Source organism: Papio anubis, chromosome 6, assembly GCF_008728515.1.
Source record: "Papio anubis isolate 15944 chromosome 6, Panubis1.0, whole genome shotgun sequence".
NCBI classification, from domain to species: domain Eukaryota; kingdom Metazoa; phylum Chordata; class Mammalia; order Primates; family Cercopithecidae; genus Papio; species Papio anubis.
In genome coordinates this window covers 34,383,551-34,406,584 of record NC_044981.1, presented here as the reverse complement: position 1 = coordinate 34,406,584, position 23,034 = coordinate 34,383,551, and the positions used below count along the sequence as shown (strand labels likewise).

The following is a 23,034-nucleotide window of genomic DNA, read 5'->3' as shown; positions in this document are numbered from 1 at the left end:
GAACCACTGCGCCTGGCCATAAACTTTTTAAAGTAATCCAAATGTTCTTCGCTGGAAGCAGTGGCTCACACCTGTAATCCCAGCACTCTCAGAGGCCAAGGCACGTGGATCACAAGGTCAGGAGATCGACACCATCCTAGCCAACATGGTGAAATCCCATCTCCACTAAAAATACAAATATTAGCCAGGCGTGATGGCATGCACCTGTAATCCCAACTACTCAGGAGGCTGAGGCAGGAGAATTGCTTGAACCCGGGAGGCAGAGGGTGCAGTGAGCCAAGATCTCACCACTGCACTCTAGACCGCAACAGAGCGAGACTGCATCTCAAAAAAAAAAAAAAGAAAAAAAAAAGAAATGTTCTTTATCATAAATGTGATAGTTAAGTGGATACATAATTTTGCCAAAATGAAAATGGTGCGTTCTAATGTATGGAAATTATTTTTTTTTAAGTTAAAAAAAATGAAATGGAACAAAATAAGTTCTAGAGCTGCTTGCTCTTTAGAAAAAATTAATTCACTTATCTTTTATTTGAATTATTTTGAGTGAGTGGGTTTCTGTCATTTCTCCTCTTAGAAATGTATTTAATGTAGTTATCACCTCTTTAGGACCACTTACTTGATATTTGACTATTATCTTCCTTTATTATGAATATATTAAATTTATAATTTAACTTTATGTTAAAATAAAAACAAGTGATGCCACTTTCAATGTCACTTAGCTTACTCAGAAATGGTTTACATTTCAAAGTCTGGTAATAAAAATAATATGAATTTCGGATAGTCATGGCTCATAAATCTACTCCCTATGAAAGTTTGCCTGCTTAGTCAAACATACAATCTCAAAGTAAAGCAAACAATGAATACTGTCTCTTCATTTTACCTTCAGCTCACAGTCTTCATTCACAGCTAGATTACTAGGTTTTAGGTCCTAGGAAGCAAATACAGGGAAGACAGGATCAACTTCATGATGCATGATCAATTTTCCCCCTACAGGTAATAATGAGGATCCAGACATAAAAGACTTCATCCAGCTATCAAAACACAATCTCCATCCTACAGTCAATATCTAGTCCAAGTTAGCTTTACATAGAACAAAACTACACAACTTCTTTCTTTAATCAGCCTAAACCTAAAGTTGCAATCAATCAACATTTCAATGGCTAAAGTAAGTTTAGATTAGGATCTTGGCTAAATGCCATTCTTCCACTCTCACCCCACTTCCCCAAAATAATGTGATCAAAGTCATAATACATACCCTGTGAATTATGTCAGCTGAATGTATATACTGCAAAAAAGAAAAAAAGTCAGTTACCTCCAACCTTCTATTGTCACATTATATAACATATTTGCTGCACATTTTCATGAATCAGTAAGAACTGCTAGTGTTAACAGTAAGATTAGAAATCAGCGTAAGTAACTATCAGTATTGTGTACATTTACCATAACTATAATTTCCACAGCCATTGACTCCACTCAGTTGAGCTTTTTATCTATTTTCTGGTTGGCACTCTGGAGCTCAATAAGGACTCAAAGCAGCTAAATATCAAAGATGGTTTAATTTTAAAACACTGTTTACCTGCCCCTCCAACAAATAAATTAGTCTTTCTTGAGGATTTTTTGAAAATCTCAACATTACACTGACCAGATATTAGATCACATCAATAAATTATTGTTTAGATGTAAGAATGAAGAGTCCTTATCTTTCAGATGTGCATACTGAGGTATCTATGGGTGGTATTATATAATGTCTAGACTTGCTTTAAAATAATCCAGGGCTTGGGAAATACAAAAGAAACATGATTGGCCATATGTCGGTAACTGTTGTCACTGAGTGAACATGGCAGTTTATTGTACTATGACCTTTACTTGTGATTTTATGTGTTTGAATTTTCCGTAAGAAAAGTTGTTTACTTGTTTAAGCCCTAAAAGGAGGGGAGAAAGGCAGAATTAATTTTTTAAAATTATTACTTATATTATCTGTACCTTTAGACCTCGGAGAATTTGGTAGATAAGGAACTGAACATGGTCATCTGTAAGCTTCTGACATTTCACAATGTTGTTCAGATCTGCCCCCATGAGATGGGTCACCAGATACCTAGAAATTAGTGAAAAGTTACATAACAATCTAGAACCCCTAAGAAAACTCTTATCTTCACAAGACTTTTGTAAGTTTTCTATTTTTTTTGTTTTTGTTTTTGTTTTTGTTTTTGAGACGGAGTCTCACTCTGTTGCTAGACTGGAGTGCAATGACGCAATCTCGGCTCACTGCACTCCACCTCCATCCCAGGTTCAAGTGATTCTCCTGCCTCAGCCTCCCGAGTAGCTGGAACTCCAGGTGCCCGCCAACACACCCAGCTAATTTTTGTATTTTTAGTGGAGACAAGGTTTCACCGTGTTGGCCAAGATGGTCTCGATCTCCTGACCTCATAGTTCACCCGCCTCAGCCTCCCAAAGTGCTGGGATTACAGGCATGAGCCACTGCACCCAGCCTGACTTTTCTAAGTTTTTAAGGGAAGGCCACCCTTCCCTTAAAATGGTAGCTGTACCACGATGACAGCTAAAAGTTAACAACTACTCGTTTTTGCGGGGGAGGGGCACCTCATTACCTCATTTTCAACATTGCTATTCTTTTACTTTTCTTTTTTTAGAGACAGGGTCATGCTCTGTCATGCAGTGGAGCAATCATAGTAACTCACTGCAACCTCAAATTCCTGGGCTCAAGCGATCCTCCTACTTCAGCTTCCCGAGTAGCTAGGACTAAAGGTGTGCACCACCACGCACAGCTAATTTTTTAAAATTTTTCTGTAGAGATGGGGTCTTACTATGTTGCTCAGGCTGGGCTCTAACTCTTGGTCTCAGGTGATCCTCCCAATTCAGCCTCCCAACATTACTATTCTAACTTTAACTACCTGCCATCTATTCTAAACATTTACATACTTATTCCTACTTGACATAACTTTTTTCAGGTTATTTCAAGAGAAAAGAAAACAGGCCAAGCTTTGTGGCTCACACCTATAATCTTAACACTCTGGGAGGCTGAGGCAGGAGTTTGAGATCAGCCTGGGCAACATAGGGAAACCCCATCTCTACAAAAAATAAAATAATAATAATAATAAAAGCAAAGGTAGGGATTAGAAAGATACATGTGTCAGTATCAGTTTTCTTAAAAATATTATTCTTGCATGACAAAATATAAAGTATAACTTAGTGCATGGCTATAATTAAGTATCTTGTAGTTTTAAATCCACCAGTACATTTTCACCTTATTATAAGCCTTCCACGTTGTAGGTTCTAAAATAGGAGTATTTTTTGATTTTCTTTTTTTTTTTTTCTTCTTTTTGAGACGGAGTCTCGCTCTGTCGCCCAGGCTGGAGTGCAGTGGCTGGATCTCAGCTCACTGCAAGCTCCGCCTCCCGGGTTTACACCATTCTCCTGCCTCAGCCTCCCGAGTAGCTGGGACTACAGTAGGCACCCACCACCTCGCCCGGCTAGTTTTTTTTTTTTGTATTTTTTAGTAGAGACGGCGTTTCACCGGGTTAGCCAGGATGGTCTCGATCTCCTGACCTTGTGATCTGCCCGTCTCGGCCTCCCAAAGTGCTGGGATTACAGGCTTGAGCCACTGCGCCCAGTCTATTTTTTGATTTTCAAACTATAATTCTTTTTCAGGAATGACTAGTGAAAGGATTTTGTTCATTGACAATATTCCTGCATTTACCTTAAAGGAAGGAGGAACATGTTTTATCTGGAGGCAAGATGAGGCATTCCAGAATTTCTCCTCACAGGTGTGGTGCTGGTTATTAATTCCATCTTTATGTGGTAAGATTAGGGAATGATTACATTCAAGTCCAACAGGTTCACCACACATATTCTAGACACAATGTCTTAAGCCACTCATTACTGTATTACGCAGTTATGGAAACATAAAAAGTAGATTGGTACTAAAAAGGCTGATTTTTTTTTTTTTTTCTTGAGACAGAGTCTTGCTCTGTCACCCAGGCTGGAGTACAGTGGCACAATCTCGGCTCACTGCAATCTCCACCTCCCGGGATCAAGTGATTCTCATGCCTCAGCCTCCCGAGCAGCTGGGATTACAGGTACGCACCACTACGCCTGGCTAATTTTTGTATTTTTGTAGAGATGAGGTTTCACCATGTTGGCCAGGCTGGTCTCCAACTCCTGACCTCAAGTGATCCTCCCACCACAGCCTCCCAAAGTGCTGGGATTAGAGGCGTGAGCTACTGTGCCCGGCTAAGAGGCTGAATTTTTAAAAATATGTGTAAGTTTTATTTACTGTCTAAGAATCATTCCTATTCCTAAGGTTGGGTAATAATATATATCACCTGAGCTATAAAGAATGCTGATTTCATTTCATTTCTATTTTCATTTTTTATGAATTTTGGAGGGAAGAAAGGAGGTCAGTAATTTAGATCTATTATTAATGTATTATAAGAATAAACATGCGTGTGTGTGACCTCTCTATATACCTACACACACAACTCCAAGAGGAATGGAATTTTTTTTCTCTATCATAATTTCCCTGTAGGGCTGCCATGGTTAGTTCTCAATTTCATGGAGATCAACAGGACCTAATCTAGTTGTAACCTTAAGATTTTAGCATTTCATATTTTTAAAACTTACATGTTTATACTGCCTTGAGGAAAGAGTAGACTCTAAATGTAATTTAATAAGTAAATGAGATTGAAACGTTTTAAGAAATGTTCCAATCTCAACATAACATAACCAAAGACACTAACTAGCACTTATTCTGTGTCCAGCACTGCAGTAAGCAGTTTATTATGTCCACGTCTCATACACTCCTCCCAATAACTCTGTGAGATAATGTCCATTAGTGTTCCCATTTACTGACAAGGAAACAGAGACAGAACAAGGATAAGCCATCTACTGAAGGTCAAAAAGAGTAGTAACGTCAGGAGTTGAATCTAAAACTAACTGACTCCACAGACCATGATCTTAATCACAGCACATATTCTTCCAACAATTCTTTCAGCTGATACAAAATTTACATCAAGGGAATGACCTTTTTAAAAACTCTTATAAATGTCACAATAACTAGCGAAGCAGTATGTCTGAATAATGTCCTTAATAATTATCAATACTGTATTTACTATCAAAGTTAATCTTAACTAATAAAGAAGGCTGGCAAGAACATAGCAATATTCTGTCCTAATCACAGTTACTATATTCTTTAACTCTAAATTGATGCATAAGCTGAGGAAGACAGAATCCAATTTCAGTCTTATAAGACTACTTTGCACATAATTATATTTTTTGACATTGGAAAATAAGAGGGTTATTCTTTCAACTTTTCTAAATAATTTTATGGAGAAAGGACAAACATAACTTATCTTTAAATAAAACCTAAAAGTCCTAACTAATATGCCTGAGCTAGTTCACAAAGGTTAGGCAAAATTACTAATGAAAGTATAGCAACTTCAAATACAACTATTGTGTTTAAATGGTTATCAGTGACTTAAGAAATCTTAGGCAGCCAGAGGACCACTGACTGCATGGCCTGAGAGAGAGACAGTGTGCTTTTAGTTAGAACATTTTACCACGATGTAATTTCTCTCAAACCCTTTCCCCCTCAGAGACCACATCCATTTTATCACCAAAATTTAGAGAAAGGGTGAGACTGCCAAAACATTATGTAAGTTTGTAAGATTAATCACTCTATATAGTAATAACTATCAAGCGTTACTACTAAGCTACAATGAAATAAACTGAAAGGCATAATTTATGGCAGAAGTGTCTTGCAGGAACTAACATAATCACTATACTTGTTTCCAGGAGGCCCAAAAACCAATCCATGACCACCAACTGTTACATTCTAACTCCCATATAGAAAGATTTTCAAAGTAAGTCTTGCAACAGAGGACAAAAGCAAGCATCATACAAAGTTGCTGACTGTTTATGGAAGACGCACCAACTTCTAAAAATAATGAACAGGATGGGGGGCAAGGAATATAGATGAGCACATTTTAAGTAAGTACATTCCAAAAGAGGCATTAATGGAGAGTCACATAATTTCTACAGTATTTGTTTCTGGAAAGCATAGTCAATTACATTTTAAAGACATGCCTAATATTGTCAATGTATATAACACCTAAAGTAAACTAAGGAAGGTCAGACTTGAGTATGGTTGGAAAGCTATCTGGTTCTCACATCTTTACAACGGAATTAAGTAAGTTGGCCTTTATTAGGCTAAAAGCTGAAAACAGAACTTCATGGACTGATACAAATCTTGTTTTTCACTTTCCTTGTGAAGTTGGTCTTCTTTAAATTTAATCAAAGTATAGAGATCACAAATCACATTTCTCAAAGTGACTCCTGTGAGTAAAATGTACTGTGACAGCAAGAAGGAAGAACTCTGTCATAAATGCTTTCCAGTACTCTAGACAGCACCCCATTCTACAGCTTCATTTATACTTCTTGGATAATATCCAATTGTTAAGACCAGTACCACCGTCCCTGCCCTCTCTCTCCCCACCCTCCACTTTTTAAAGCACAGAATAATCAGAAAGAACCTATGTAGAGGGCAGGCGTGGTGGCTCACGCCTGTAATCCCAGCACTTTGGGAGGCTAAGGCAGGCAGATCACAAGGTCAGGAGATCGAGACCATCCTGGCTAACATGGTGAAACCCCGTCTCTACTAAAAATACAAAAAAATTAGACGGGCGTGGTGGCAGGCGCTTGTAGTCCCAGCTACTCGGGAGGCTGAGGCAGGAGAATGGCGTGAACCCGGAAGGTGGAGCTTGCAGTGAGCCGAGATCGCGCCACTGCACTCCAGCCTGAGCGACAGAGTGACACTCCGTCTCAAAAAAATAAAAATAAAAATAAAAAAAGAGAAAGAACCTTTGTAGGAAAAACTCTTCTATATCTGTATCTACAGACTGGCATCTCTTACCACCATCAGTCCTATTCAAAGAAATTATCAAAAGGCAAAAAAAAAAAATTTATTCCATATTTAAACAGCATGCTTAAAACAATCACAGGGATTGACAATTTGTAAGCACAACCTTCTGCAACTCACCTAGTGATCCCTGGGACTTACTACAGTCTATTCTCAACACAGGGGAAGAGTGATTCTTTAGAAATAAAAATCAGATCAGGGCATTCCTTTCCTCAAAAGGCTCCCTATTTTACTGAGAGTAAAAGACAAAATTCCTTTCAATGGCAGAGAAAGCCCTACCTAATCCAGTACACTGCCCCCAATTATGTCTCTCATTATTTCATAGTCTACATCTCTCTCCCTTGCTCTTAGCTCCACACTGGCCTCCTTGCTCCAGTTCCAATATATCATGCAGTCTGCCTCAGGACCTTAGCACTGACTGCCTCTTCTGCCTGGAATGCTCTTTCCCTAGATATCCCCAGGTCTAATTCCTCCGCTTCTTCACATTTTTGCTCAAAATTCATCTCAATAAGACCTATCCTTACTCCATTTAAAATTCTATCTTCCTCCCGCCCTTGTACTCCTAATTCCCCTTTCCTGTTCTACCTTTTCTTTTTAGTTATAGCATTATTGTCTGCTGACAGACTATGTAATTTCCTTTTTTATATGCTCACTGTTGTTTATTGTTATCTGCTTGTACAATGTTCATGGAGGGCAGGGTTATTTTTTGTTCCCTGTAGTATCTAAAGTACCGAGAACAGTGTCGGATAGATAGTAGGCACTCAATTACCACTGAATGACTCAGGACAACTCATACAGCACTACTAGTGAGACAAGACAAGGGCTCATTTTATTGAAATATGTGTGCCAAAGGTCTTATCTGTTAAGCAGACCAGACTGTTCTAATTTAGGGGTAAAAGAACCATTCAGCAGCCAAGTAGGCAGCTTAGTAGGCTTATTTCACAACAAATTATTCTCACTTGAAGCAAAGATTACTAAAAGATGCCCTCTACATTACCTGCATCAATGAAACTAGACTCAATATTTTAACATATAGTCTACATTACAGGATGAAAACAAAAAAGCTAGTCAAAGGAGAGAGCACTGAGCATGCTTTCAGACAACCAAATCCTCAACCAGTTATAAACAGTGACAGCGCAGTCATTTATTCATTCTATCACTCCATCAACAAATACGTATTTCTGGGCCCTCAAGATGCAGCAGTGGGAAAGGCAGATACAGCATTTAGATGAAAGGAAGGCATATATGAATATATAATCATAATAAAAGGACATATAGTGCTGGAGAACACACAGGAGAGGGTCCCAGCACAGACTTAGGAAGGAGTGAATTAGAGAGAGATTGCTGAAGGACTCAAACTCTAAGCTAGGCCTTGAAGCTTCTTTACCTTTTAAAACTAGCTAATCTGAGAAAAAAGTGGCATCTTACTGATCATGTCAAGCAAAAACTGAATGATATTTTCTTAAGAGATATGTAACTTATTTAAGATTTCTAACGTGAGTTTGTAAAAACATCTACAAGGAGTTTCACCACCCACCATCTCCATTTCAGCAGACCTCTCTGATAAATAAATTGTAAACACAAATGTTAATAGTTAACTCATTAATCTTTTTCCCAGACTACTTCTCTTCCTGTGTTCACTAACTTGAGCACTTAGCCTAGTTTCAAGCAACTAGGCTAGGTATTTCTTTCAGCATTATTTCCAAAAATACCATGTTTAGTAGCTAAATTAGGAAATAACCTATAAGTCCAAGCAACCAGGCTAGGTATTTCTTTCAGCATTATTTCCAAAAATACCATGTTTAGTAGCTAAATTAGGAAATAACCTATAAGTCCAAGCAACCAGGCTAGGTATTTCTTTCAGCATTATTTCCAAAAAGATCATGTTTATTAGCTAAATTAGGAATAACCCTAAACATATACATATGCGCACACACACACCCAGAATTCATTAATGCACAATTTTCATCCAAGTACAAAAGAAGAATCAATAGTTTTTTTCATTTAATACTCTCCATTCCATACAAATCTCTTTTCTATATACTTTACATATTTCCTTCATTCTCTGTCTGGAATAAATTTCAGCTTCCACATCCTATTCCCTGTTTGCTTCTTCGGACAGTTATTACCCTCTTTAGAGGCTTTTCTCCACTAAGCTTCTCTAATATTCTGAGTTCATGCAGCACCCTGTAAGTTGTCTAGACATTACAGATTTGACTCACCTCTTCAGTTATTTTAGGTAAGCATTTCTTAATAAGAAATGCCTCATTTCTTTAATAAGATCATAGCAATTGGAAAACGAGACAGGCCCTTAGTTTCGGCATCTTACATAGAACTTAACACAGTATTTACTCAATAAGAAGGGGGAGCAGACTCTCAAATAATAATCATAGCCTTAGATCAGAAAAATGTGATGAGAAATAGGTTTAGAGCCAAAAGACCAGGGAGAGATGCAATTTTGTATGTGATATTATACAATTAAGTTCATCTCTCTCAACCTCAGTTCCCTCATCTGAGAATTAGAGATAATATCTATTTCACAGGGTTGTTGTGTCAAATGAGATTATGTGAAAGCCCTTTGTACCCTACAAGATGTTACTGAAAAAAAGAAAGCTGGTGTCACAGAACTGCTCACCCACATGTTTTGTCAGTTTCACTCACAAGCATAAGACCCTGTTTTTAAAGAAAGGACATAGTTGTAATACTGGCAAGAAGTCAAACCAAAAGAAATTCAAGTCACATATTCACAATGAGAAGCATCATTACAAAAATTTAAGTTCCCAGAAAAGTCTTAAATCCATTTCAGATTTTAAACTAGTATGCTCATCCAAAATATTTCCTAATGTGTTAAGGATCCAGAAGAAAACTGCCTGTGGTAAAATGATATCTTTTTATCACACACTATGGAATGTGTTTGTGTGGGGAGGAAGGGGGAGAGAGTTGTAACTATGTCATCCCACATAAAAATAAAACCTTTCATCCTTTTTCCAATTCCATTTCCAGTTCCCAGTACCCTTTGATCTCTTCTCTAAAGCAACCACCTTAATGAGGCTTAGCTTACAAAGCCCCAAGGATCTAGTCCCTCCCCATTCCAGCTTCATCTTTTGCCATATACACCTCTATTCCCACCAAACACACACACACACACACACACACACACACACACACACACACACCCCTCTTCTGCCCTCAGCTCCCTCTCTTAGCCCCTGGATGAACTTGCACTTTCCCGACCTTTCCAACTCTCCTTCATCCCTTAAGCCCTCTATGTATACATCTTTTTTGCAGAGGCTTTCCTGAAGACACTCCATGTCTGGGTTAGGTGGCCATACTATGCAGTCCTTTAGCACCCTATACCTGCCCTATAATGGCAATTCTTGTGTTCACCTGTTTAACAAACAATAGAGTGCATGTTACTGTTCTAAGTGCTAATGATTCAGCGATGACGAAAACAAACTCCATGCTCGAAAACAAACTCCATGCTCGAAAAGAACTTACAAACGGAGGGAGAAGACAGACAATAACAAAATTTGCTAAGAACAAAGCAGGGTAAGGGGTAAACAGTGACCAGCAGGGATACTATTTCAGTTAGAGTGGTAACAAAAGAAGAACTTTTTTTTTTTTTTTTTTTTTTTGAGACGGAGTCTCGCGCTGTCGCCCAGGCTGGAGTGCAGTGGCCGGATCTCAGCTCACTGCAAGCTCCGCCTCCCGGGTTCACGCCATTCTCCGGCCTCAGCCTCCCGAGTAGCTGGGACTACAGGCGCTGCCACCTCGCCCGGCTATTTTTTGTATTTCTTAGTAGAGACGGGGTTTCACCGTGTTAGCCAGGATGGTCTCGATCTCCTGACCTCGTGATCCGCCCATCTCGGCCTCCCAAAGTGCTGGGATTACAGGCTTGAGCCACCGCGCCCGGCCAAGAAGAACTTCTAATGAGAAGACCCTTGGGTAGAGTCCTGAAGGAAAGGAGACAGTCATGTAGGTATGTGGGGAAACAGTTCCAGGGCAATAACAGAAACTGGTGCAAAGGTCTTATTGCAAATGTGGTTGTCTGTAGTCAAAGAACAAGAGGCCAGAGTGACTGGGGTGGAGACAGAGTGGAAAGAGGACTAAGTGAGGTCAGATTAGAGAGTACACAGGAGACCAACTCATATAGGACCTTTTAGATCTTACCACATGGTATTTTGTTTGATCATTTACACTGTTCTTCTCTCCCGTTAAGAGCCTCAACTCTTATTTATTGCTATATTCCTCAGAGACTATTACTGTGCCTAGCATAAGGTCTTCAAATATTTATTGAACATCATCAGGTTAAAATGTAAATCTTGAAATTTCCTTTACCAATTCAGTGTTTTCAGCAACTTTTACATTGAAATAAAAAGCTAAACGTATTAGTTGAGCAATCATTGTCAGTAGGTGGAAGAAGTGATCTCTCCTCATTGGTTTTCACTAAAACAAGGGCTGCTGATTAGCCTTGTTGTAGGTTTTCTGCTCTACCACGGTAGACTCCAAAACCCCACTTCCATTTCACTCTTCAAGAATGAAGCAGAGATAAGGAATTCAGTGCAAGAAACCTGGGATGGGAACTTGTAAAATAAAGGAAAAAGTACCAGAAGACTAATTTCCACTTATGACAATTCAGTTTCCAGGAAATTTGAGGAAATAGTTCCCAGGAGGAATCAAAAAATTCTTCACTGCCTACTATGCTTGTGCAAAGAACCACTACAGTTAAGAAAAGGCGGGGGCATGGTGGCTTATATCTGTAATCCCAGCATTTTGGGAGACCAAGGTGGGAGGACTGGTTGAGTCAAGGAGTTCAAGAACAACCAAGGCAACACAGCAAGGCCTCATGTTTACAAAAAAATAAAAACAGCTGAGTCTAGTGGTGTGAGCCTGTAGACCCAACTACAAAAGGAAAACACACACACACACACACACACGCAGAGAAAAGGCAATACTGTAATAATACTAAATTACAGCTCGCTCTGGTGTTAGGTTCAAATATTGGCTATTTAAGATTTTTGCATTTCTACTGGTAATATTTGCTGCATACACAGGAATATATATGCATGCAGTCTCTTGCCAAACATTACTATCAAAAAGCCAACAGAGAGGCCCAAATGATTTCCAATCATTTAAGAGATCTAGAGGTACTGTATCTTTACAAAATGTTGCCATCTGTACAACCACATCCTATGGCGGTCAAGAGCAACTCCGTATATCCATCTTTTAACACTACATCTTCCAAAAATAATCTCCATCTGTTAGATTCAGTAACTGTATATTGTTCCTAATGTTCAAAATGCACTACCTATTATTCCTTTCTCAAAGGTATAGTCTTCATTTGTAAGAATTAAAATTTAAAACACAGCAAAAATCTGAAGTAGTCATGTACCACAAAACAATGTTTCAGTCAACAGTGGACCACGTATATTACTCTGTCACCCAGGCTGGAATGCAGTGGCGCAATCACAGTTCAATAAAACCGCCGCCTCTGGGCTCAAGTGATCCTCCCACCTCAGACTCCCCAGTAGCTGGACTACAGGCATGCACCACCATGCTCGATTAATTTTTTAAATTTTTTTGTAGAGAAGGGGTTTCCCTATGTTGCTCAGGCTGGTCTCCAGCTCTTGGGCTCAAGTGATGTGCCCACCTTGGCTTCCCAAAGTGCTGGGATTACAGGAGTGAGCCACTAAGCCTGGCCTATAGTACCGTATTTTTACTGTATGTTTTCTATGCTTAGTTATGTTTAGATACATAAATACATAGCATCATGTTACAGTTACCTATAGTATCCAGTACAGTAACATGCTGTGCAGGTTTGTAGCATAGGAGCAACAAGATATACCATATAGACTAGGTGTGCAGATTATACTATCTAGGTTTGTGGAAGTACACTCCGTGATGTCTGCACAATGACAAAATCACCTAATGACATATTCCTCAGAACACATCCCAGTCATTAACTGATGCATGGCTGTATATAAATTAAAAGTGCTAACCAAAACATAAAGGCACAAATACACGTACCACATGATTAAAAGTCAACTGTAGGCCAGGTGCGGTGGCTCACACCTATAATCCCAGCATTTTGGGAGGCTGAGGTGGGCAGATCACTTGAGGTCAAGAGTTCATGACCAGTCTGGCCAATACGGTGAAATCCCATCTCTACTAAAAATACAAAAATTAGCCAGGCGTGTTGGTGTGCACCTGTAATCCCAGCTACTTGTGAGGCTGAGGTAGGAGAATCACTTGAACCTAGGGGGCAGAGGTTGCAGCAAGTTAAGATCATGCCACTGCACTCCAGCCTGGGTGACAGAGAGAGACTGTCTCAAAAAAAAAGAAAAGAAAAAAATCAACTGTAAATCTGAAAGTAATTAGAGATTTTGCTAATTACCATTTAAAAATTTGTGTTCAAATTATAGCCTGCTCTAAACAGGCGGCTTGTAGAACCACTCTAGCCTAAATTATGTCTGGCTTGGCCGGAAGTGTAGGTTTTTGTTTACTTGTTTTGTTTGAATGTGAATTTGAATACTTTTAGGAGGTGCAGATGTATTTTGCCACAGACCCCACCGCTCCCAATTGTGTAACACTGAACCTCATTTATGTTCTTTGTGTGACCCTAAATAACTTTAGAAAATACTGAAACTGCCGGGAGTGGTGGCTCATGTCTGGAATCCCAGCACTTTGAGTGGCCTAAGAGGGCGATCACCTGAGCTCAGGAGTTCAAGACCAGCCTAGGCAACATAGCGAAACCCCATCTCTACCAAAAATACAAAAATTAGCTGGACATGGTGGCCCATGCCTGTAGTCCCAGCTACTTGGGGGACTGAGATGGGAGGATTGCATGAGTCTGGGAGGCAGAGGTGGCAGTAAGTCGAGATCTCGCCACTGCACTCCAACCCGGGTGACAACAGGGCAAGACCCTGTCTCAAAAAAAAAGAAAACACTGAAATAACTATTGTCCTGAACTACAGTGATTTTTTCCGTGATATGAATGTCACAGAAAAAGTAAACAATGGAATATTTTTCTAAGGGCAAACAAGTTCATTCTATTTTCAGAGACTTTCTGTAATTTGAAACACCTCAGAAGTCAACGACCTCAATTCTCATCATTTTACAGGGAAACGACTGGGCCTATAGTAGTAAAGTGACTTGTCCAAGGTCATACAGCCAATTGGTAGCCTGGATACAAAACTGCTTTGAATTTGTTTCCCGCAACCAGACACTTTCATCAAAAGGAAGAGCGACTGTTTCTGATTATTCTGAGCCTGTGCCAACACTCTGCTCAGTGTTCTGCACTCAGTAAGTATTCAACAAGTAGTAATGAGATTTGCTTCCAAGAGGTAAACTCAGTTATTGTTTATAAAGAACAGAATCCAGCTAAAGTAGAAAAAACAGATTCCTGCTCATCAGCCATAGTATTTGTTGAATGAATTAATAAATGAATGAATGGTTGAATGAATAAATGAATGAAACTTTAGTTCAAAGGTAGACTTGTAGTTGCTGGGTCCTTACATGGATAAAGGATCCAAACAAAGGCAAAACTATCAGTAACATTTAACCTTTTAAGAAGACACTGGCCTTAATTAAGGTCTTTTCACACAGGAAAAATAGGTTCTCAATACAGTTCCAGACTGTCCAGTTAGGCCAAAGTACAGCATTTTGCACTTTGCACAAGTCAGCAAATAATCATTTCCTTTGTTATATAAATCCATCCTTAGTAGACCTAAAATTTTGGGATCTAACAGCTCAAATGTTTTCCAAAGTAATTCACTAACACATTACTTCAGCATTTCTTCCACATTTAGGGAAACTATTTTTTAAAAAACCATCATTCTGCAACATTCCCTTTTCCAACTACAGCATACAGTAGGGCTCAACAAACTGTAATATACATGCCCTTGGGTAACATCCAGTAATCTCTGGAAGCCTCCATATTCTTGTACCAAGCAAGGCTGCGAGAAGAACAATTTTTCTTAGTTATTGGCTATTTTTTTCCTTTGTTTCTTAAACTTTCATTAGCAGGGTCAAAGTTAATGTGGCCAAGGAGATCTTGTAGGTAGACCAAATTCTCCTCTCTCAACTTCTACTCTCAGCCATACACTGTTCCAACTAAATTCAAATGGTGGAGAAATGTTTTTGTCACCTTTCCTCCTTCCCTTTCCATTTCATCTTCTTTATTTCTTTCTCCCTTTCCTTAGACAGAACATACAAGTTCAAACAAATCCCCTGTGTGTTCTGTGGGAAAGGAGTAAATGGTGTTTGTGATCAGTCCAGGATAAGAATGGGAGAAACTGAAACCAGGATAAGGGTGAAGAGAAACTGGTTAGGTTCAGCACCGGAGTCAATGGGGGAATGGAGGTTAAGGAAGAGAAGTAATGATCTTCAATTCTGTTTTAGCTTTCATAACAGTAACCGTTTCCATTTAGGAATGCCAAAATTTCAATGGGACCAAAAGTATAACTACGTTTAAGGTTTTTTTCTCTTTTATGGTATAGTGTATCTGTGAACTGGGGGCAGGGAGAGCTGTGTCAACTCAGATACTAGAAAAGCTATTATAGTAGAGAGCTCACACATACATGGGAACACTTGCTGGAATCTGTCTTATGCTCACCAAGGTGCAACCTGGGCATGTGAAGGCACTAATGACACATGTGGCAACCCCTGCCAATGGGGTCAGGAGCCAGTGGATTCATGATCCCTATCTGAGGTGCATTATGTACAGCTTCTTAGATCTTAGCAGTTTTCAGCCCAGTTGTCCATAGTGGTGACCAAATCAACATATCCTCAGAAGCTTTCTCTCCTTCCCTGTTTCATTTTCCCTAGCCCCTACTACCAGTTCCTGAGAATCCCAGGCTCTGCTTTCTAGGGGGATCCCAGGTTAAAATAACAGAGGTGGTTACAAAGCTGGGAGAAGCCTTTCTCAACATGTCTGCCCCTTATCCCAGTGTAGCAATCTAATACTTCAAGGATCAGTATGTAGTTCTAATATCACCTCCCACATGCATGGGCAATAAAAGTGGAGGGAGTTTATATGACTGGGGCTCCATTACATTTCTTGAAGAGCACTTTAAAAAGTTGGGACTGGCCAGGCATGGTAGCATGTGCCTGCAGTCCCAGCTACTCAGGAGGCTGAGGTGGGAGGAACATTACAGCCCAGGAGCCTGAGTTCAGCCTGGGCAATATCACAAGACCCCGTGTCTTTTAAAACAACAACAACAACAAAAAAAAAAACCAAACCTGGGATAAACACTTTGAAAAGAAAAAATCCATAGTCAAAACTCTCTACTCCTTTCTCCATGGAACTTTTGTAAGAATTCAAGACTGACTCTTCAGTGGGGTACAATGTGCCTGAAATGATGCAAATACTAACACACCCCACCCATAACATATCTCTTCTGGTATCCACCCCTACACCCAGAAAGAGTTGCATGATAGGAATAAAGAATTTTTTGAAGTCTGTATGTTGCTAAATGGTTCAGGAATAGAAATGGGCTATTAGTCTTCATTCTGTAGACCAGGAAGGCAAATGCAAAAGATTTACTCACACATCATTGAATTCCTCCAGAGACCTTGCAGGTGTAAAAACGTCCAACAGACCAATCACCTGTAAGAAAATATAAAAATTAAACAGTAAATAAATATTAAACTCAGTATAGTACCTATCAGGTGTTAATCTTCTTTTCTTTTTTTTTTTTTAAGAGTCAGGGTCTAGGCCAGGAGCAGTGGCTCATGCCTGTAATCCCAGCACTTTGGGAGGCTGAGGCAGGTGAATCACCTGAAGTCAGGAGTTCAAGACCAGTCCGGCCTACATGGTGAAACCCTGTCTCTACTAAAAATACAAACATTAGCCAGGCATGGTGGTGGACGCCTGTAATCCCAGCTACTCGGGAAGCTGAGGCAGGAGAATTGCTTAAACCTGGGAGGCGGAGGTTGCAGTGAGCTGAGATTGTGTCACTGCACTCCAGCCCGGGCAACAGAGCGAGACTCCGTCTCAAAAAAAAAAAAAAAAAAAAGAGTCAGGATCTCACTCGACATGCAAGCTAAAGTACAGTGACACCACCACAGTTCATGGCAGCTCAAGTAATCCTCCTGTCTCAGCTTCCCAAGTAGCTGGGACTATAAGCACATGCCACCACCATGCCTAGCTAATTTTTCTTTTTTTGTACAGATGTGTCTCACTAGATTGCCCAGGCTGGTCTGGAACTTTTGGCCTCAAGTGATCCTCCCACTTTAGCATCCCAAAGTGCTGGGATTACAGCAGTGAGCCACCATGGCCAGCCAGGTCTCAATCATTTTAATAGGAACTAATTCAAAACCAGCTACCTCAGTTTCATAACATCACGTCACATCCTTAGTAACTCCAACTAATTTTCTACCCAAATTATGCTTTTGTTTTCTACTTGTTAACATCAATTCTCATATTAACCCATTTTACCATTAAAAATCTTCATCTCTTTAGAATTTAATCATATGTAGTCAGTAGTTTACCAGAAGGCAAAAAGATTTAGGGTACCTGCGTTACGTATGTACTAATGGTCTAATGAATTAATCCAACAGGAAAAAAAGGTCACATGTCCATGGTTGTTACCATAATATTGTGTTTTCAAAAAATGTATTCCATGAAAAATTTCCATCTTAACTGTATAGCCTTCAAAACTGACATATTTATAGCCTCAAAATATTCTCAGTATATTCTTGGTATTATTCTCACAAAGTCTTAATGGATCAGGTATTTAAATCAGACAATTTAAAAATGAAAAAAAAAAAAGTCTATCTTTACACAGGGATAAAGCAAAGAGGTACTTAATACTCAATAACCCAAGGTCTTTGAAAAGTTTTCTGATCATGAATTCATCCACATACAGCACCTCCATCCCCCACCTCCCATTCATTTTCCTTAAAACCCAGGCCATTCATTTCTACAGAGTTAGGTATTGACAAGACAAATAAGAAATATTATAATTCATTTGTAATACACCCAGCCATATTTGAGAGTATCTGGATATGAAGCAAGACTGTGGCCTCACTAGCACACTGTTCTAACCTGCCAACTTAAACACGAAGCTCTAGAAGTAAGATATGTTAATACTCAAAACATTATCATGAAAAAGGTCTTCTAATTAGGATGTTACTCCACTCATCCAAATATCAGGCTTTTTTTTTTTTTTTTTTTTTTTTTTTGAGACACAGTTTCGCTCCTGTTGCCCAGGCTGGAGTACGTGGCACAATCTCAGCCCACTGCAACCTCTGCCTCCCGGGTATAAGCGATTCTTCTGCCTCAGCCTCCCGAGTGCACCACCATGCCTGACTCCAAATATCAGACTTTATTTATTTATTTATTTATTTATTTATTTTTTTTTTTTTGAGACGGAGTCTCGCTGTGCTCCCAGGCTGGAGCGCAGTGGCGTGATCTCGGCTCACTGCAAGCTCCACCTCCCGGGTTCACGCCATTCTCCCGCCTCAGCCTCCCAAGTAGCTGAGACTACAGGCGCCCGCCACCGCTGAGACTACAGGCGCCCGCCACCACGCCCGGCTAGTTTTTTGTATTTTTAGTAGAGACGGGGTTTCACCATGTTAGCCAGGATAGTCTCGATCTCCTGACCTCGTGATCCACCCGCCTCGGCCTCCCAAAGTGCTGGGATTACAGGCTTGAGCCACCGCGCCCGGCCAATATCAGACTTTTTAAAAGCAACTTCAATTTTACAGTCTGAACCTGAAAAGGAGGTGGTTGGGACACATACTTGGAATTTAAGAATAGGTTTCAAGTCCTTGAAAATTGTTCCAAAGGAAATAGAGTCACTTTTAGATCCCTACCCAGACAACAGTATACAAGAAAATCAAAATTACCCATAATTGTACCACCCATTATAACCATCATTAACATTTTGAGATATATTTCCTTTGATTTTCTGATGTACATAAATTAAATTGGGGTTATACCATGCACAGTTTTATATCCTGCCTTTTTACTTAATATTTAAACATTTGTATACAGCATATCTATCATTTGTGTATACCATAACCAATTTCCTATCTTTAGACATTTAAGGAATACTGCAAGAAAAATATATGTATTTTGCACATCTCATATTTTCTTCCAGGAAATAAATTTCAAGAAACAGAATTACAGAATCAAAGGGCACCAATATATTTAAGAATCTTAATATTGTCAAATTGTCCTCCATAGAGGTAAGGCCAACTTACATGCCCCCCCTCCCAATACAGTACCTGTGACCTCATTCATAATAGTGCTTTAAATTTAAGTCAAATCCATTTTCTTTTACCTTTTCCATCTAAACTGTAATTGTTTCCCTTGAGTTTGGTACACTCCTGGCTTAAGACCTCTGGACTTTTAATCATTCTCCCTTACACCCACTTCTACTTAAGGTAACTGAGGTCCAGAAGCTAACTTTATTCACCTGTTCCAATATTTTCTAATCAAAGATTCTTGTTATTTGAGATGCCCATCTCCTCAATATAATAGAAAAGTTTACAACTATTTACATTGTTTTACATTGTTTCCATTGTGATTGTGAAAATCACCCTCCTATGGAAATTAAATCATTAGAGATCCGATTTACACATGCAAGAGTTACCTCAAAGACAAAAAAAAAGTCAAAACTATTTTCAAATAAAAACTCCAATTTCAAACTGAAAACATAACAGACATTTTGGAACCAAACAGCTATAAGTTTGAACCCCAGTATCAGTCTGTGATTTCTTGGATCCAAGAGCTTATAATTTCTTCATTCCAATACCCTTGGCACTTGGAACGGAGCCTGGCATTCAGCAGGAGCTAAAATGAATGGCTATTATGTAAATAATAATTGGCAAATACATTTGGTATCTTCTCTTGAGTTCCATTTTCCTCGTATGAAAAACATGAGGACATCATTGCTTATTTTCACAGTCCTGACAGCAAGACTGAGCAGATAACGTATCTGAAGGTGGCTAGGACAAAGGACTGACCCACTGTGGATCATCAGAATAAGTGGTGACCACAGCCCATACAGCTGAATAGAGAATTACAAAATACAATATACCTAAGCAAACTATCTGAAGCAGCTACTTCCATTAACAGAATTTGAGACATAAAGCTCAACTATTCAAATGATTAAAAAGCATGACTGCAAGAAGAAAAACAAAGTAACCTGAAAAAAAATAGAGAAAAGCCAACTAGTAAATACCCTAGCAAATTTTAATTTCCTAAAAAGAGCAATATTTATAATATTTAATGTATTTAACATAAGGACACCAAAAATAACAATTTTGAGATTAAAACTACTCATGTTAAATCAAAGTACTTAAATTTTTGATGGGTTTTCACAAAATACCCCTCCCTCCATTAATCATATTTATGAAATATTAATCATAAGGAAAATACTGTAAAACAAAAAATTCTCAGCATTAAAATAGATCTGGAAAATATTTTAGGAATCTATTCATTTCTCATTTCTTTTTTTTTTTTAATATAATAATAGAGACTGGGTTTTGCCATGTTGCCCAGGCTAGTCTCAAACTTCTGGGTTCAAGCAATCCACCCACCTTGGCCTCCCGAAGTGCTAGGATTACAGGCATGAGCCACTGCACCCGGCCATTTCTCATTTCTTAAATGGAAATTCCCTTCTAAATCAAGTCATATTTTAGTCTATTTCCTTAACTCCTTCTGCTGTTACATGACTTCAGTCACCTCAAAGTAATCCAGGAATAAAAGTTTTAGAAAAGACATTTATAATACAAATAAGCAGCAAATATCTCTAATGATTATCCCATCATGGTCCAAAGCCTGGCAAATATAAGTCATATTTTTTATCAAATTAGCACACATCCAAAAAAAATACTTTAAAACTCAGTATCCAAAGACCATATTTAGCATATTTAACAACAGCACATCAAAACAATCTCTTGGTCTACAATGGTAAGGTTAAATCTAAGGTTCCCAAATAAAATTTACAAAAGAATTTCTTTGATCATTTTTAAATTCTAAAATGTACAGATCTCTAGACCCATATGTGGGCCATTTCTGTAGTGTCTGCCCAGACAGCAAAAGGATGCAGCTGGCAGGCTGCCTCCCTTTAATCTTTCCTTAGAGCAGGTGTTAATGAGATCAAGGTCAGAAGTTCAATCAGGAATGGTCCAACTAACTTTGTTCAGAGAGAAACTCTCACAGTCACAGAGGACATCCCCTAGCTTCAGTCACTCACCTAATAAATGTTTTATTTATTATTCATGATCACTAACAGAAGAGACAACTCAAGATGAACTACCGACTGTGGGTCAGAGGCATTTTTGTGTAAAAGATCACATGTGCCCTCTGGCACCTGAAAATTGTATTTGTTACCAACACTTAAAATGGTCACAAGTTTTAAGCTTCTGTTGCTGCTGCCCGTAGGAGGTTTGGCAGCTATAAAAATTGGATGGTGACCCAAAACAGTAATTTTTTAAAAAAGAAGAGGAAGGTAAACGAGACAAATTTCTCTGAAAACCCTCAATTAAACTTACTGGAAGTTTTGGTTCTTTATTGGGTAAAATTACTGTTACATTGTAAGCACCTAACAAATGTTTTTAAAATAGGCTAAAATGCAGGAATTTTTCTACATTGAGTCAAGTCTTTTGGCTTCAAACATTTGCCAGCGGAATAGAGAACTATGAGACATTCAGCCATGTGTCTTATTTTGTTTAAGTAACAAATCACTGATATCTAGGTGACCATCTACCGCTAGTAAGCAAGACACTTATAAAACAATACATGGAAATTAAAATCCTATTTTTCTAATACCATGATCCCTAAACACTGGCTTAACATATTTAGGAAGAAAAGCAAAACAATCAAGTGTAGCACTGATAATCTCTTAAACTAGATGTTCTTAAATTAGCGTAGCCACATCAATAAGATCCTAGGGGCTCCCAAAGGTGCTCTGGGGTTCCATAAATGCTTGGCTTGCATTTCATTTTCAAAATATCCTTTATACTTGCAAAGCTGTGACACTATCTCTGTCACATATAATAATGTGTAATGAAAAACAGCATACACACTCAAGTGTGTTAAAAATCAAATGCAAACACATCCCTTAAAGCTGCCAGGCCACCTTGATTTTATGCAGACCTAGGAATAAAGTTTCTGCTGCCAGCTTTTTCCACATATCTCAACTTCTTGTAAACATGTCACTGATTAGGAAAGCTGCAGCTCCACACTGAACATTCTTAAAACTCAGGTTTGCACATAGCTACTTATGTAAAATTATATTCAGGAATAGAAGTTGTCTGTAGAAATAGGATTTCCTCGATACTATACAATCAAAATAAAATGTGAAAATCAAAAGCAGCAGCTGTGATTATAATGGCATCCATAATCCAATTACAAATTTAAGTCTTAATGTTCTCAATTTAGAAGAAATTTGCACTAATGAAACAAGTGTATGCTAATGAAGAATCACTTATCTGTGACTTTTTTCTCGCTATGAAGAAGTTAAATTACTAAAACAGTCTAAATAGTCAAATAATAAATTCATAGATTTTGAATTTTCTTCTGCACAAAAAACAAGCAGTACAGCCAAAGGACTTTGAAATCTCTATGGCCATTGCTTCCACGATGCTACAAACTCCACAGTACCCTTCATACAGCAGTCACAGAAATTCACAACTTGATTTTGAAGTTCAGTAAAATGTCTTCAGTCAACTGTCTTTTTACTTTCAGTTAATACTCCAATTATATCCACTTATTTACTATATTAGAATTTGTAAGCATCTTGGCAGAATGGCAATGTCCTCGAATTACCAAATTGGTAAAAAATAAAAAGTTGTAATTAACTTAAACAATGCCTCTGACATATTTATTAAAATAACTGAATCTGGAAAAAAAGAAAAATTATTAACAAATATATAAAATAATAGCCCTCTTTGATAGGACCTTCAGTGAGCCTAGGGCACTCTTCCTCAGATTTTTCCACTTAAAAATATTAAGGCTATATTATGAGAATATGGGAGTCTGTGGCTATTTTGTGTTTTGATAGCCACAGACTCCCACATTCTCATAATAGAGCCTTAGGAAAACCAGGCAAAGAATACACAACCTTTTAATATTTTCTCTTAACAATTCT

General features: G+C 38.6%; 1 protein-coding gene across 11 annotated transcripts in view; it reads right to left on the bottom strand.

Moving 5' to 3' along the window:
• Positions 1–23,034, bottom strand: part of MAPK14 (mitogen-activated protein kinase 14) — an 84,978-nt gene that overhangs the window by 36,708 nt on the left and 25,236 nt on the right. For all 11 annotated transcript variants that reach the window (XR_002521533.2, XR_002521534.2, XM_003897513.5 and 8 more), the window contains 4 exons: positions 16,480–16,538; positions 1,984–2,095; positions 1,256–1,285; positions 881–928 (listed from right to left, as the gene is read on the bottom strand). Coding sequence is in view for 9 of the 11 variants with exons in the window: in XM_003897513.5 (XP_003897562.1) it covers positions 881–928; positions 1,256–1,285; positions 1,984–2,095; positions 16,480–16,538 (249 nt within the window). In the remaining 2 variants the exon portion in view is untranslated. The remainder of the gene's footprint in view (positions 1–880; positions 929–1,255; positions 1,286–1,983; positions 2,096–16,479; positions 16,539–23,034) is intronic.